This window comes from Nanorana parkeri, unplaced genomic scaffold (assembly GCF_000935625.1).
Source record: "Nanorana parkeri isolate BGI_ZX_2015 unplaced genomic scaffold, ASM93562v1 scaffold2000, whole genome shotgun sequence".
NCBI lineage: Eukaryota > Metazoa > Chordata > Amphibia > Anura > Dicroglossidae > Nanorana > Nanorana parkeri.
In genome coordinates this window covers 54881-70411 of record NW_017308268.1, presented here as the reverse complement: position 1 = coordinate 70411, position 15531 = coordinate 54881, and the positions used below count along the sequence as shown (strand labels likewise).

Sequence of the window (15531 nt, the reverse complement as noted above, 5' to 3'; positions counted from 1 at the left end):
AACTAACCCCCAACACCCTCTTCACCCCCCGATCCCCTCTTCACCCCCCGATCCTCTCTAATGACCCTTGCCCACCAGCCTTTAGCACCTGAGAACTTCCCCACACAGCCACAGAGGCTGTATAGCAATGCAATTCTTGTATTGGGGAGCACCGACCTGGAACATAGAGGGCTCCCCATTGGAAGCATTGTGTTGCTGTACAGCCTCCAGTGTTGAGAGGTGGTGTTTTCATTACCCCATCTGGTGTGGATGAGGGTGATTATTACACATACAGTAAGTGCAGTGGGGACAGGGGGTGAAGTAAGTGTTGTGAGTTAGTTTCCCTTTTCATTGTTTGTGAAATGGTGAACTTGTCCTTTTAGGGAACATTAAGAAACATATAATCCCTTTGACAACAAGGGAAAAGATTTGAAAAAGAGAGCCGCCTATTCTCAGTATTTAGGGCCACTGGATCATGTTTCGGGGGGTCCATTCTAGGTTTACGTAATCACTTTTTAGTGTAATGTAGAACACAAAAAAAAATGGACCCAGGCTCTTTAAGGAAACTTGTCATGAGGGAACTGTAGCGCCCGCCATTTCTGACTTCTTCTGAAAATGCTAGTTGCCCTTTTCAGCTTTGACGTATGCAAGATATGTCCCCTGCACTCCTTTCAGCGTCTACGAACAGTAGCAGATGTTGCGCTTGTAGTGATGGACACGGATGGCGCTGTGTATGTTTAAGCCTAAGGAAGTAGTAGATCACCAGCACTCGAAAGATATCGTTTCAAATCTTTGCTCATTTATTGATATATAGCGTCACATACTGTATATCAAATAGCCAACGTTTCGGGGCCACGCAGGGTTTCTTCATGAGGGTGACATGATCGCCTAATGAAGGGACCCTGCGTGGCCCCGAAACGTTGGCTATTTGATATATGTCATCTACTATATATGTACTAACTAACATATCACTCTGGATGTCACAACACTTCTTAAAACTCAAGCTTTCAAAAACTGAGCTCATGATATTTCCTCCACCCCGTGCACCTTCCCCCAACTTTTCCCTTGAGATTGATAACACTGCTATCCAGCTCTCCCCCCGTGCCAAGGTCCTAGGTGTTATCCTTGACTCGGACCTCACCTTTCTTCCCCACATCCAATAACTATCGAAATCCTGCGACCTTCACCTTCGTAACATCTCCAAAATACGCCCCTTCCTCACCAATGAAACCGCAAAATTACTCACTTGTTATATCTCGTCTTGACTATTGCAACTCCCTCCTCATTGGCCTACCTCTACACAGGCTATCCCCCCTTCAGTCTATCATGAATGCTGCTGCTACATTCATCCACCTGACCAACCGACTCCCTCTGCCAATCCCTCCACTGGCTTCCAATAGCCCAAAGGACAAAATTCTAAATATTAACCACCAACTACAAAGCCATCCACAACTCTGACCCTGGCTATATCTCAAACCTCATCTCAAAGTATCACCCTCACCATCCCCTCCGCTCTTTCAAAGACCTCCTGCTTTCCAGCTCCCTCATCACCTCCTCCCATGCTCGCCTCCAGGACTTCTCTAGAGTCTATCACATCCTCTGGAACTCTTTACCCCAACCTGGCCGACTATCTCCCATGCTGACTGCCTTTAGGCGATCCCTTAAGACTCATCTCTTCAGGGAAGTCCATCCCACCTCAACCTAACCACTGAACTATCACTTTCTCAAACAATTTATCCCCACACACAGGGGTGTGGAAATTTTTGAAAAAAACTACTTGTCCAAGGACTAAAGCGGGGGCCGAATCTGCTTGTCCTGATACAAAAATAATAATTTTAACCCAAACCGTATTTAGCAGTGCTAAGAAGCGCTTTTCATTGGTCAGTGCCGTCAGGTGACCGCGTTGACCAACGAGTGCTTGCAATTTGCGAGCGAAATTCAGAATACATGGAACAGGTACAGATAGTACTGGTGGATGGGAAGGACCGGTCGCCGAAAGCTAAGTATAGTGGGAGGGAGATTTGTGTCGGTAAAACCATTTCCCAAATTACTTGGGAAAGTGAATATACCCTTTAGGGTTGGTGCAGACTTGGGGATTCCCAGGACGTGCGATCGTGTGCGGTTGCATCCGCATGTATGGGGTTACAGCTGCGTGGCAATCGCTGAAAAAAAAAGGTAGATGTATCTATTTTCACCACATGCACCGCGCAGTGTTTTCAACAGCGATCGTGTGGGATCGCCTGGGCGGTATTGCAGCAGTAATAAGCGCAATCTGCCTGGCACAACTGGGGTGCCATTAGAAAATAATGGCACTGACAACACGATCGGCGGTGGTGTGCAATTCTGTGACCACCCAGCCATCCGCACGGTTTCGTGCACGATGATCGGGCAGTCACGGATCACACACCACTGCCGATCGCGCTGGCAGTGCCATTATTTTCTAATGGCACCCCAGTCGTGCCAGGCAGATTGCGCGTTTTCCTGCTGCAATAGCGCCCTGCCCCTGCGGTTGCACACGATTGCAGTTGAAAACACTGCACGTTTATTTGCATGCAGATGGGGGCAGCGGGGCTGGTTTTCATTTTTAAAATTTTTATTTACCTTGCAAAGATTTTTAATTTGTTTTAATATTTTTACTTTTATCGCCTTTTGTATTTTTAAAATGTTGTATTTAGTTACATTTTTAATTATTTGTAACTTTTTTTTTAAACTATTTTTTTTAAAACTTAACAATCACCTGTGTGATAGCATTTGGAGTTGACAGGTACTCTTTATTGAACCTGTCACCTCCAACACAGGAGTTCTAGCAGGCACTGTTGCTAGAACTCCTGTGACAGGAATGAGCAGCGGCCGCCAGGGACAGAGGGAGGTGACAGAGCCTGTCACAGCTCCACCGTCCGGCTTTGTCACTGCTCCGTCACGGCTCCACGCCCCCCGCCCCTCGCTCTCAGCGCTCCGTCCCCTCTCTACGCTCCGCCCCCGCTCTCTGCGCTCCACGCCCCTCGCTCGCAGCGCCGCGCTCGGCGCTCATTCAAGAAAAGAAAACTAGCCCTGCTACTTGTCCGTAGCAGGGCTAAAACAGTGAAAAAAAAACACTTGCCCGGCGCCCGGAACTACATGTCACGGGCGTCGGGCCATACGAATTCCACACCCCTGCCACACAGCTACCTCCTCATGTATCACTGGCCCCTCACTTTTAGATTGTAAGCCCTCAGGGGAGGGCCCTCCTTACCATCTTGTCTTGAATTGTAATGTGAGTGTAATGTCTTCCCTATATTGTAAAGCGCTGCGCAAACTGTTGGCGCTACATACATCCTGTATAATAATAATATGTGACGCTATATATCAATAAATGAACACAATGATTTTAAATATTATCTTTCGGGTGCTGCTGATCTCAGGTCGGCTAGAACTATGAGGTGAGTGAAAAGCACTCACCTCATAGTTCTCCTTTAAGCTTTTCAACTTTGAGTCGCTGACCTAAAAAAAGTTTGCAAATAAAGACGTCTGCCTTTCCCGATTTGCATAATTGTTGCTGGTCAATTGCTCAAAGTATTGGAACAATTTAAACGTTGAAACATATAAGGAAGTCATCCGTGGCAGCTTCTGTATTTCTCTCATGACATATTTGCCTGAAGTTACAGTATATGGAGCTAAACCTTTTCTCTGAGTCACTACTTTGGAATTGAGCTGATAAATGGCGGCTTAACTCAGGGGCTATGCTCTATTCCAAACTTCCTTCAAAGAACAACTTCAGTTGACACGGTTACTTTGAATAAAGACGTGTCCATCAAGTTCAACCAGAAATGTGTCAAGCTCAAACATTCAGTTCTTAATATATTTCTATGACCTTTTCCATGTACTGCTCATTTGTTTACCAGCATTGCACTGTTGTGGCGACTGTTAGAGCCACGGGCTATGGGCAGGGAGTGCAGAACACTTGGAGACAACTCCTACATACCATATATACTCGAGTATAAGCCGACCCGAATATAAGCCGAGGTACCTAATTTTACCACAAAGGACTGGGAAAAAATATTGACTCGAGTATAAGCCGAGGGTGGGAAATGAGGCAGCTACTGGTAAATGTACAAAATGAAGATAGATACCAATAAAATTACATGAATATTTATTTCAAAGAAAAACAATAACCTAGCTCTGTAAGTGGAAAGGGGGGTACAGGGCTACATATCATGTACTACGGATCATTTAACCCATTCATATTAGCAGAGGATAATTGTAAATCTATTGTTCAGTGCACTCTATATGTAGTATATAGTACATGTACATATAGAGTGCCTGCAACAATACATTTACAATGATCCTCTGCTAACATGAATGGGTTAAATGATCCATAGTACAGGGCTACATACAGATCATTTAATACATTCATGTTAGTATAATTGTAAATGTATTGTCTGCACTGTATTAGCAGTATATACTCTATATAGAGTATATACTGCTAATACAGTGCAGACAATACATATTTGCTTAATAAATCTCCCCCCCAAATCTGCCCTCACTCACTGTGTGACTGTGCCGGAGAGAGCAGGGACGAGTCAGCGGCAGCGCTGGTCCAGTGGGAGGAGCTCCAGGTGGGGTCCTAATTTAGCTGACTTAGAGGTGCCTGCCAGCTAAATTACAACCCCACCTGGAGCTCCTCTCGCCTGACCAGCGCGCCGCTGACTCATCCCTGCTCCCCTGCTCCTGACTGGCCGCTGCGGGGTTTTTTTTTTTTTTTCTTCTTACTTACCTCGCCGAGCGTCGCGTCACTGCTGCTCCGGTGGGCGGCGTTCCGAGCAGGGTCATCTGGCAGTCTCCGGCCACCTAAATTAGGACCCGGAGACTGCCAGATGACCCCGCTCGGAGCGCCGCCCACCGGAGCAGCAGTGACGCGACGCTCGGCGAGGTAAGTAAGAAGAAACCTGACCAGCGTACTCACTTTCCTCAGTGCTCGAGACACTGACTAGAGTATAAGCCGAGGGGGGCATTTTTCATCACAAAAAATGGGCTGAAAAACTCGGCTTATACTCGAGTATATACGGTATGCTTCTTCTACGCCATTTCAGTTCCTGTATTATTACTTTCTCCCCACCAGGAATATACTGGCCTTTCTCACTCTGTCCAGCAGCCTGTTGTAGGAGGACATCATCATATAAAATGTTGGTTGGAAATCATAGTCCTTATATCAGAGGTGAAGTCATATGAATTTAGGAGACAGTCTGGCCAATCCAGGAACCTGCAGGGTTTTTCTATTAGGAGCCACCTCCATTGACAGCAGTTAGAAAGTTAGCACCAGCTGCAATTGGCGGCTAACTATCTCCTAGGATTTGTCCATCTTTACCTTTTATAACATAAAGTATGAACGGGAAGTTGCCATGATAAGCATTTCGGATATAAGGCTATCAATCAGATTAGTCATGTGTTTGTGCCGTTCTGACATTTTTGTGGACTGCACTTTGCCTAAGGTTGAATAATTCAAATTTTTGTCAAAACGAGAACTTATGGACACACTAAGAGGAAAGAGAAGACAGGTTTGTTAGTGTATGGAATTTCAGTTACCCTTTAAAGTGGACCTTTGCCCTCAAAAATCGAATTCTACCAATGCATCCCTCTCTGTATGATGATTAATAATAACATAGACATGTCAGCTGTACAATGTTGTGATTGTGAAATACTTACCCTGGCAGAGCATTCACTTCCTGCTATGAAAGGGCAAAATGACTTCAGTTTGCCAAAGCAATGCACGCTGGGATTGCCTTGTCATCAGCAGAGTATTTCTGGGAAATCTCATAAGATCTCGGGGAAAGGCATTTCCTCCCCTGAGATGATGTGCGTGGTCACGTGTCCTTGTCACTTGTCTAGTCACGTGCCAGAAATCTAGGAAGTAAAAGGAGATCTGGTATTTTGCCCTTAGTAAACATGGCCACTGTCAGAAGACTGGGGAAGAAAAGACAAATAAGGTATGCAAAGAATACAAAGCCGGCAATTATCTAGAAGTACCGTATTTTTCGCTCCATAAGACGCACTTTTTTCCCCCCAAAAGGAGGGGGAAAATGTGCCTCAGTCTTATGGAGCAAATCCCGACGCCCGAGACATGCAGTTTCGGGCGCCGGGCGAGTAGTAGGAGCCGCTGCTCGTTTAATACGAGTGATCTAATGAGATCACTCGTATTAAAGCCGAGCAGCGGCGGCCGCGATCGAGTTCAGCAGTAGGAGCTACTGCTCGTTTAATACGAGTGATCTAATGAGATCACTCGTATTAAAACCGAGCAGCGGCGACGATCGAGATCACCATAGAGTAGACACAGAGCGGACGTTCTTCGTCTGCTCTGTGTGATCACTGAGACCGTGGCGCTGTAATCACAGCGCCACCTGTCTCAGCGGTCACTAACTGCAGCTTCTGTCACAGCTTCTGTCATAGAAGCTGTGACAGAAGCTACAGTCTGTCGAGTGCTCCATAAGGCGCACCGGACCTCCCTGCGTCCTATGGTCCGGTGCGTCTTATGGACCGCAAAATACGGTATGTGTTTGTAGATTGTCATTACTAAACATTTCTAAAGGTGTGTTTGTTTTTATTTTCAAGATATGGGTAAAGGTCCAATGTAAGGGGGTGTCAACCTTTGGTTACAACTGGCACTGTAATACTAATGATATCACATGTAGAATTTGGTAAAGCTGCACTGTTCAGCCTAAACAAACAAAAGATGTGGGTGCCCCCACACCTTGTATTCGGGATATATTTATCTTTTAGTGTAGGGTAATGTTATATTTAACTTTGCTCCTGTAGCTGCCAGTGCTCCAGCCATCTCCTCTCCTGCTGAGGCTTACCCAGTTCGCCCGAGTTCACCCAAAACTGTGACAACTCACCCCAATCTAATCAGTTGTGGGCGGGGCATTCCCTGACCTGGAGCTACACATCACTAAGGGGCGGGGAATGCCCCATGCCACAACTGATTGGGCTGGAAGGGGTGTGTATTGGTCACAGTTTTGCGCAGGCTTGGGTGCACACCAAGACCCCACACATGACTTACCAGAATGTGGGAGGGCCTCCACTCTGAAAACCTTACACATTCCTGTTGCCATCAATAATTATGGTAGCAGCTGAAATATTTCAGTGTGACTTTGTGCAGTGAAGGATCTCTTGCAGGGGTAGGCAACCTTGGCTTTCCAACTGTGGAAACACTACAAATCCAATCCTGCCTGTGGCTGGCAGAGTCCTGCAGTGCTTCATGGGACTTGTAGTCCACAGCAGCTGGGGTGCCGAGGTTTAAACAGCTAGTGTGATCCAGGTGCAATTCTCGGCAGAACTCCTCTGCTTTACTTTATTTCTTCCACCAGGGGACAGCCCTCAAACTCCAGGTATTTCTAATATTCCCAAAAAACAAACACAAGAGCGCCCCATCTAGGTGCAGAGACATTTATTAACGAAAATCTTAAGGGCTTGTTCATTCCAATTGCGTTGCGTTCCAGAGTGGGAGCTGCTGGAACGCACTGCAATTGCTCACCAAACTTCGTTCTGGGGCAGGAGGGGGCGTGGCTGCGGTGCCATTGACTTCAATGCCACTGCCCCAGAACAAAGGGGGAAGCTTTGTGAGCGATTGCGGTGCCTTCCAGCACCTGCCGCTCTGGAACGCACTACTCACAAGATTTGATCAATTGAAAGGGTTTCTAAACCCTCAGCTTTCTTTGCGTATATCTACTGCTAACAAGCAGTAGATATACGCAAAAAGTAAAAAAAACACTTCAACAGCGGTTTAAATTTACCTGTGTCTTCCCCGCGGGCTCCTGTCCGAAAATGTGAAAATCCTCGGGCGGCCGCAAAGGTTCAGGAAAGAAGATCGGATTAAGAGACATAATTTAAGGTAAGTGCTTTAATTGACGTTGGGGGGAGGGGAGTAAAAAGGTGCCTTTAATGTCACTTTAAGCATTTATAAAACACTCCTCTCAGCAGGAGCACATCCGTCATCTGTCTCTGAGACTGTTTTACTAGACGGGCAGATGTGCTCCTGCTGAGAGGGGTGCCAAGTTGCCTACACCTGGTCTATCCTTATTTTTCTGATGCTATTGTTAAATAGTTTCTACTTTTGAATTTATGAAAGATGGACTGAAGGGCCATCTTTATATATATATATCTATATAGATATATATATCATTTTGTATTTCCTAAGCAGTAAACATGACATGTGAGATGTGTAATATACTTTGCCATCTTGATTTTGCTTTGTTTGGACTTGTTTTCTCTGGCTGAAATGAAATGTCAACGCCTCATTTATTAATGTGGCCCAGTTTCTGTTGACGGTTTGTATGGCTGTAGCTATACCGTTTTATGTCTCCATACAAAGAAAGCTTCTTGCTGGTGCCAGCTAGGGGTGTGGTGGTAATGTTTGCAGTTAGATTACTTTACCTTAAACAAACTTTATTTTTTAAATTGCAACAGAAAATATGTTTTAAAGATGTATAAAGGTGCAGGAGTGCATACCTGATAGCAGACTTCCCTTCGAAAATTTATACCAGACCCCTGTCTAGGATAAGTTTTTGATTTTCTGGTGTGTCTTCATATTTTGCATATCTTTTTAAAAGGTGTCATGACTGAGGAAAAGTGGAGAAATGCTGCTCTACACTGTAAAGTGACGCTGAACAATAGGGGGTAGCCCCAACTGCAAGGGTCAATTTTGCTAATAGCTTGAATTCTTCTTTTAAAGACCAATTCCTTCTTTCTTCCCTTGTTTAATTTTACAGCCATATTCAGGGTGTAACATGAAACATGGTCACATCCCAGCCCCACACCCTCCCCGCATATTAAAATTCTGGGGTTGTTCTCGCAGGTTCCTTATATATTTGAAATTGGAGCAACTGTGCTTGTCATAGAGACTACAAGTTCCAACTTCCACCATGGCAGAGGGACTTGTAGATCTCAATGGAGTACAACGGCGGCGGCATCACCACACTTGTAGTCCACTGACACTTCCTCTTGTCTCTGTAACTGATAGTCTATACCTTGGTATGGACAGGGGCTGGGAGGAGGAGTCTGCAGGACAATTTGCAGGCTCTAATGCAAAACGTCAATTTTGTGCATTTTGCAAAAGGTGGCCTTTGCCTTCAAAGTGTAGCGTATGCATCAAATACCTTTTGTTTGTCCCACCTGATCAATGTGATATTAAAAGTTTTCAAATTGTTTTATTTTTCAAGAAATACCTGTTTTTTCGACCCCGTGATGTCATCCTTGGGTCTGTCGCACTTTGCTCTGTGTGGGGTGGGAGGTACCTGCGGCAGCGTGTAACCGTCACAACATTCTGTTCATTTTTCAAATTCATTATACGAAAAAGATCGCATCCCCACTATCCCTTTAGAGGAGCCTGCTTCTCCCTGCTGGCCACTGGTTACTGCAGAAGTTAGCTGTGCAGCCTGCTGATTGGTTGACTGTTTGCAGGCATCTCTAAAGTGATGCTGGGAATGTGTTCTTTCAAATAATGCTCAGGAACAAAATGATGGCAGAGAAAGCCAATAGCTGTGAGAGGGGAAGGCAATGAGTGTACAGATCAGGGGGAGAAGTAATTGATAAATGATGGAGGTCATTAAAGTGACACTAAACGAAGGAGTTAAAACTTAACAATGCATTCAAGTACCCAATTATCAAAAGTGTATCCCGCTCTCCATCCTGATCGCATCAACCAACACTAACTAACAAAAATGTATCTTATTTCTGTATCACTTGGCTGTAGATCCTCAAATTATCTCTGAATTGGTGCTGACACTGTCTTTCCTTCTGGAGGGTGGCTACTCTTGTTCCCCATGGTCCCTGTGTGTGTTGCAAAGTTGTCACTTCTCCAAACTCGCTTACATGATTCACAGATGATTTGAGGATCTTCAGCCAAATAGAATGGTGATCATGACGACCGATATATATAAGTACAACACTTACATGAACTACAGTGGCACACAGATATAGACATACCTCCTTTATTCTCTCATCTCCCTGAGGCATCACACAGTAATACACTTTGGATTATATTTCCTTCACATGTTAAACTCTAAAAGGAACACACCTACCCGTGCCCAGGGTATTGATTCCGCAGGTACTGAAAGCTTATCTCCGGGCAATTTTTTTTTTTTTATTGATACAGTGGAAAAGATTTAACATTTCTGTTGGGCTTTTTTTCTGTCTGTGACTCAGTTGGGCAGATGTATTATACTCACCCGCTCTCTATTCACGAACGCAGTGATCGAGGACACCGGCCAATCACAGCAGCCAACGTCAGTCCTCTCCTCCCTCTCCAGTCAGCTGGAGGTTTTTAGCCGGCTCTTTTGAAATACTCGGCGCCCTAGTATTCTCTTGGACGCAGAGCACGGCTGCTACCGCTTATACCGCTCGCCGCCCTGATCACATCAACTAACACTAACCCAATAATTCCCTCTCCACACCTAGTCTCCTTCGCCAATCCCTCGTCATCTTGGATGTTTCCCTGCATGTGCTACAGTGCACCTCCACCACAGCTGACAGCAAGGATTAAAGGAGAACTATGGGATAAGTGTTTTTCCCCATAGTTCCCCTAAGGGTCACGGGAGGACATATACTAGCGTTCTCCCGTTACCCTAAGCTCATTATATCGTGAGCTACAGCTCGCGGTATACTGAGACCGCCGCAGCCGGGACGGATCCGACATTACTGTCGAGATCCACCCAGCTGCGTGAGTGACATCTCACTCTGCCTATCTATCTATATAATAGTCCATGTCTGTATGAAGGATTGATTACTTCAGATAAGAGGCCAGCCCCAAGGATTTCCAGAGCCTCTGAGTAAGTTAACCTCTGCAGTTGTTGATTAATTAGAATCGGAATAGATAAACTATTACAGCAGATCTCTCTGACATCCGGTTCCTGGGTCAGAAGTTTTAACCCACTCTACTGAAAAGCTTTTTGGTTCAGGCATACCAACCTGAAAAAAGTCATTTCAGGGAGGTGCCCTCTGTCCCCCCAACCCACCCACCATCTGCAAGGGGGGGGGAGCACCCCCCAAATGATGGCAGATTGCAATTCTGTGCTATCTGCTGGTTTTTATCGTCTTCTGACACCTGTTGCATGCAGAATAATACAAAAAATCAGCATAGAAATTAAAAGCTAGATTGCTATTGGCTAGTTCAGTTTGCAATAGCCAATAGCAAGCTAGCTATTGCACCCGCCCTCAACTGCTGTCAATCAGGAGAGAAGACCTGATGGAGAACTTCATGTCCACCTCTGCTGACTGACAGCAGCAGTGGGTGGGTGCAATAGCTAGTCTGCTATTGGCTATTGCAAATTGAAATAGCCAAAAGCAATCTAGCTATTCATTCCTGTGCTGTTTTTGGTTTTTCTTCCTCTGACCACACAGCGGCCGGTGGCCCCGATGTAAACAGAAAAAAAACAGACAGCAGGGAAAGGTTTACTCTCAGCTACATTATAGTGGGAGATTCCCGGTATGTTGAAAGGAAGTGGCGCAAAACACACCCAAATGGGTATACAGTAGATGGCATTAAAACGTGACAGAGGCTCTAATCGAGGCCTAGGCAACCTTGGCACTCCAGCTGTGGTGAAACTACAAATCTCATCATAATCTGTGGTGTGCTAGGCTCCTATAATAGTGTACGTATCTTGGTAACATTGTAGCACAGAACAGATGCCTGTGATTACAGATGAACACATTAGCACAGCTGCTTTATTTGTGAACTGCGGAGAACTATTCAGATGTTTCGTTCTGTTTCAGGTGAATACTGAAGAGCATCTTGAAGAAGCTGATGAGTCAATCAAATGGAATAAGCAAATGCCAGATGACATTAAAGACAAAATCAAGTCTGCAAAATCATTTCCCACAGAAAGTATTACTGTATGGATAGATCCACTGGATGCAACACACGAGTATACAGGTATACAAGACTGCCTGTGTTTCAGCAAATTATGGGCATAACATTGTCTTCCTATTGCCTTGAAGAGGCAGCATCAGTCAAGAGAAATAAAAATTAACATGCAGGTTGATTCTAATACAAGTATAATGTTTAAATAGGATTATATGATTACAAATGTATTAAAGTAGTACTAAAGGCTATTTACCTTGATGCATTCCCTGCATGCAAAAAGCCCATTTCCACCTTTTGGAGAGGTATTTAAAAAAAAATTCATGCCAGCAATGTACACCAAGTGGAAGGCATTTGCAGTTGCTGTATACACAGAAAATTAAAACATTTTTGTCAGCTTTTCTCCTTTATATTCTCATGGAAATGGCTGCCTCTGTGCCCTGCAAGCAATGTGTATATATTACAACTGAGCTCTCTCTTCCCCCATTCATTAGTATTCATAGCGGCACCCCAAAGCCCCCCCCCCCCCCCCCCCCCCCCCCATTCCTGCGTCAGCTGACTTTTTCATTACCATAGCCTTTTCTGTGGAAAGAAGCAAGTCTGAAGCAAACCTATGTAACCTATGTAACACATGCCAACACAAGACCTTAAAGCCTATCTCCAGCTTTGCAGAGGTATTGTCTTAAAACATATGCCAGCATTGTACACCGAGTGTACATGAAGCAGGCATATGCAGTTGCTGTATATGAACACAGAAACTTACATTTTTGTTAGCTTTCGTCTTCATAGCCTCATGGAAATGGCTGCCTCTGTGCGTGCAAACAATGTGTTTATACCCCCCTCTCCGACAGTGTATTGTGTGTAAAGGCAGAGCTGGTGTTTTGTGATCGTGTTACACGGAATCGCAGGGAGGAGGGCAGCTGCTTTACAATCCGACCCCGGTGTCAAACTAAGAGGGGTTTCCAGTTCAGCTATTTCAATTTATAGGATTCAGGCCTAATAAAAAGTTTATGAAAAAAATAGAAAGCCAGCAATGTGAGTCATGAAAATGTACACATATATACATCATCACTGAAAATCTACATTACCACAATAAATGCTAATCACCTACAAAGGTGCAAATGGACTTTAATGTTAAATGCTTCTACCTTTCCATGTCCCCCACCTCCAAAACACTTATCTATAGTCCACATTCTCCGCCACCAGATTCCAGACAATCTGCATGTTTCCCCAAAGTTCCAGGTTGAGGGGAGGGATCCCAAATCCGCTGAAGACAGGGCAGCAATAGGCTGCTGCACCTGCCTGTCAAATTACTGTGAGGAGGTGGGAACAGGAGTGTGGCTTGTTGAGAGCGTTGTGTGTGTCAGTGGATGCACACAGCCCGACTCGGTTCCCGGCCAGGTGCACTCATGCACGGGTGTCGCCTTCCCATGCTGCCAGGCAAAGGAGATACCTGTAAACAGGAGACGAGGATTCGCGGTGCATGACCAAAAAAAATATATGACATGGGGCAGCATAAAAAAAGCTTAAAGGAGAACTATGAGGTGAGTGCTTTTCACTCACCTCATAGTTCTAGCCGACCTGTGACAGGTCGGCTCAGTAGATGGGCACAGTAGATCGGGAGGTGAGCGAACACATACCGGCGTTCGCTCACCTCTCGATCCTGTCACGGCTATTTGCAGTGACAGGGCAGGGGCTCCCCGCCAGCGCTGACTGGCGGATCGGACGGGGGAGTGGGTGGGTACAGCTGGCTCTGCCCAGTATTTATCTGGTTGCATGCTATTGATTTATATTAACTTTGTCATTAAAGTGGATCTTTTCATTTTTCTTACCCTGACATGCAGGATTCAGCTGTATCTATAGTATAGAGCTCTCTTACTTCCCAGAGTAACAAAAAGGAAGATATCCCTGGCGATTTAGCAGTATAAAAGTGGAGCCTAAGGGCTTGTTCACACTGAAAGAGTGTGAGAGCAGTAGCTGCTGGAACGCACCGTGATCGCTAAGAAACGCCCCCCCCACCGCGGGTTCTGGGGCGGAAGGGGGCGTGGCGGTGCATTGAATTCAATGGCACCGCTTCCACCCACCCCCAGCCGCAGTGCGATCGGACGCGGGGCAAAACTTTGCCAGCATTCCGTTCCACTGCAAACGCAAAAAATTGTGCTTGCTCAATGTTTTAATGTTCCCATGGTTTAGGACTTTAAAAAAATGAAATAAATAAAAAAAATATCCCCTTTTTATAGAGATTACTATAAAATATATAATTTTACTGGACGGAATTTCCATTTTTGTATATTTGTAATGGGGTTATGTACGGCCATTCAGTATTCAAAGCAAACTCTGTAGAGTTCTGATAAAGCAGACACTTAATGGATGCCTATAAAAAGACCACAACCTCGTAGTTCTGTGCAGGTTATTGTCTATAAAGTGGCCACCAAATGCACACTGCCATTCATATAAGTATCATCTCCACTTCACAGTGTCCTTGGTTTAGTTGTGCAAGTAAAAAGCAAAGTATTTGCTGTTTTTTTTTCCAGTTTCCCTAGCATTTGCTTTTGTCATCAACTGTGGGTTTTTGTTTTTTTTCCCCAGAGAACCTTGTTAACTATGTTACAACTATGGTATGTGTTGCTGTGGATGGAAAGCCTGTTATAGGAGTAATACATAAACCTTTCACGCATTATACTGGTAAGTTTTTTTTTTTTTTTTTTTCTTTTCTTTTTTTTTTTTTCCCTAAGGTTGCATTCAAGCTAGCAGCATGTACCTTTTGTTTATGTGCACTGTAGAAGTATGTACAAGTATAATGTAGGGCTGCAACTAACTATTATGTTTATAATCAACATGGCCGGCCGATTTATTTTATCGATTGATCGACTAATCGGATAATAAAAATAAATACCTTCTTTTAATTAAAATACACAAATGGAATTTTAAAAACAAAGTTTACTTTAGAAGAAAACTGCATGCAAAATTTTTCGTAATCACCCCACGCTGGAACGCTCAGTTTTACTGTGCCATGCATTCCAGTGCGGGCGATCGCACTGGTTGGTTGGAAGCGCGTTTAGGGTGCCAATGAGATGAACTCACATGCCACAGCAGCATTTGTCAGGCCGAAATGAAAAATTACTTTTTTTTTCCCCCGCCTTAAAAAAAAGTTTTTTTCAACAATTGTATGTAATTTAGACATTTTACTTAGATTCATGGATTTAAAATAATCAGATTTTTGAAAAACTCCAAGTCAATATCATAAAACAACCAGGGCTTGAAACATTTTAGGGTGTCTCACCAGTCAGTCAAAGAATTCACCAGTCAGCATGACCGGTCTATAGGCTTGCAATTTATGTTAACACTTTTTTGTGGACAGATAGAGCTTTCTTTTGGTGGACAGATAGAGCTTCTTTTGATTTAGGTCAGGTAAATAGACACCGAACATGTCAAGCCTTAAAATTGCGGAGCGCACACAAAATCGCAAAAAAAGACTACGTCGAAAATTGCCCGTGGACAACGCTTTAAACGCTTTTACTGCTCATCAGTTTAGTGTTATCAGTGATTAATGGCCCTAGAATTATTGCTCCCACTCTGACAATCGCGGAGATATGTAACATGTGCGTCACAATAGGCGCAATCGTCGTTTTCATACGTGACGCATGTTTGCGTGTGTATGTAGGGGGCGGGGGACTTTAAATTAAAAAAAAAACACTATTTTTTTTTTTTTTTTTTTTTTT

General features: G+C 44.4%; 1 protein-coding gene across 1 annotated transcript in view; it reads left to right on the top strand.

The window, feature by feature from the left end:
• IMPAD1 (inositol monophosphatase domain containing 1) overlaps positions 1 to 15531 on the top strand; it is a 20062-nt gene that overhangs the window by 484 nt on the left and 4047 nt on the right. Inside the window, exons 2-3 of the mRNA XM_018572333.1 lie at positions 11722 to 11881; positions 14399 to 14494. Of these exons, the coding sequence (XP_018427835.1) occupies positions 11722 to 11881; positions 14399 to 14494 (256 nt within the window). The remainder of the gene's footprint in view (positions 1 to 11721; positions 11882 to 14398; positions 14495 to 15531) is intronic.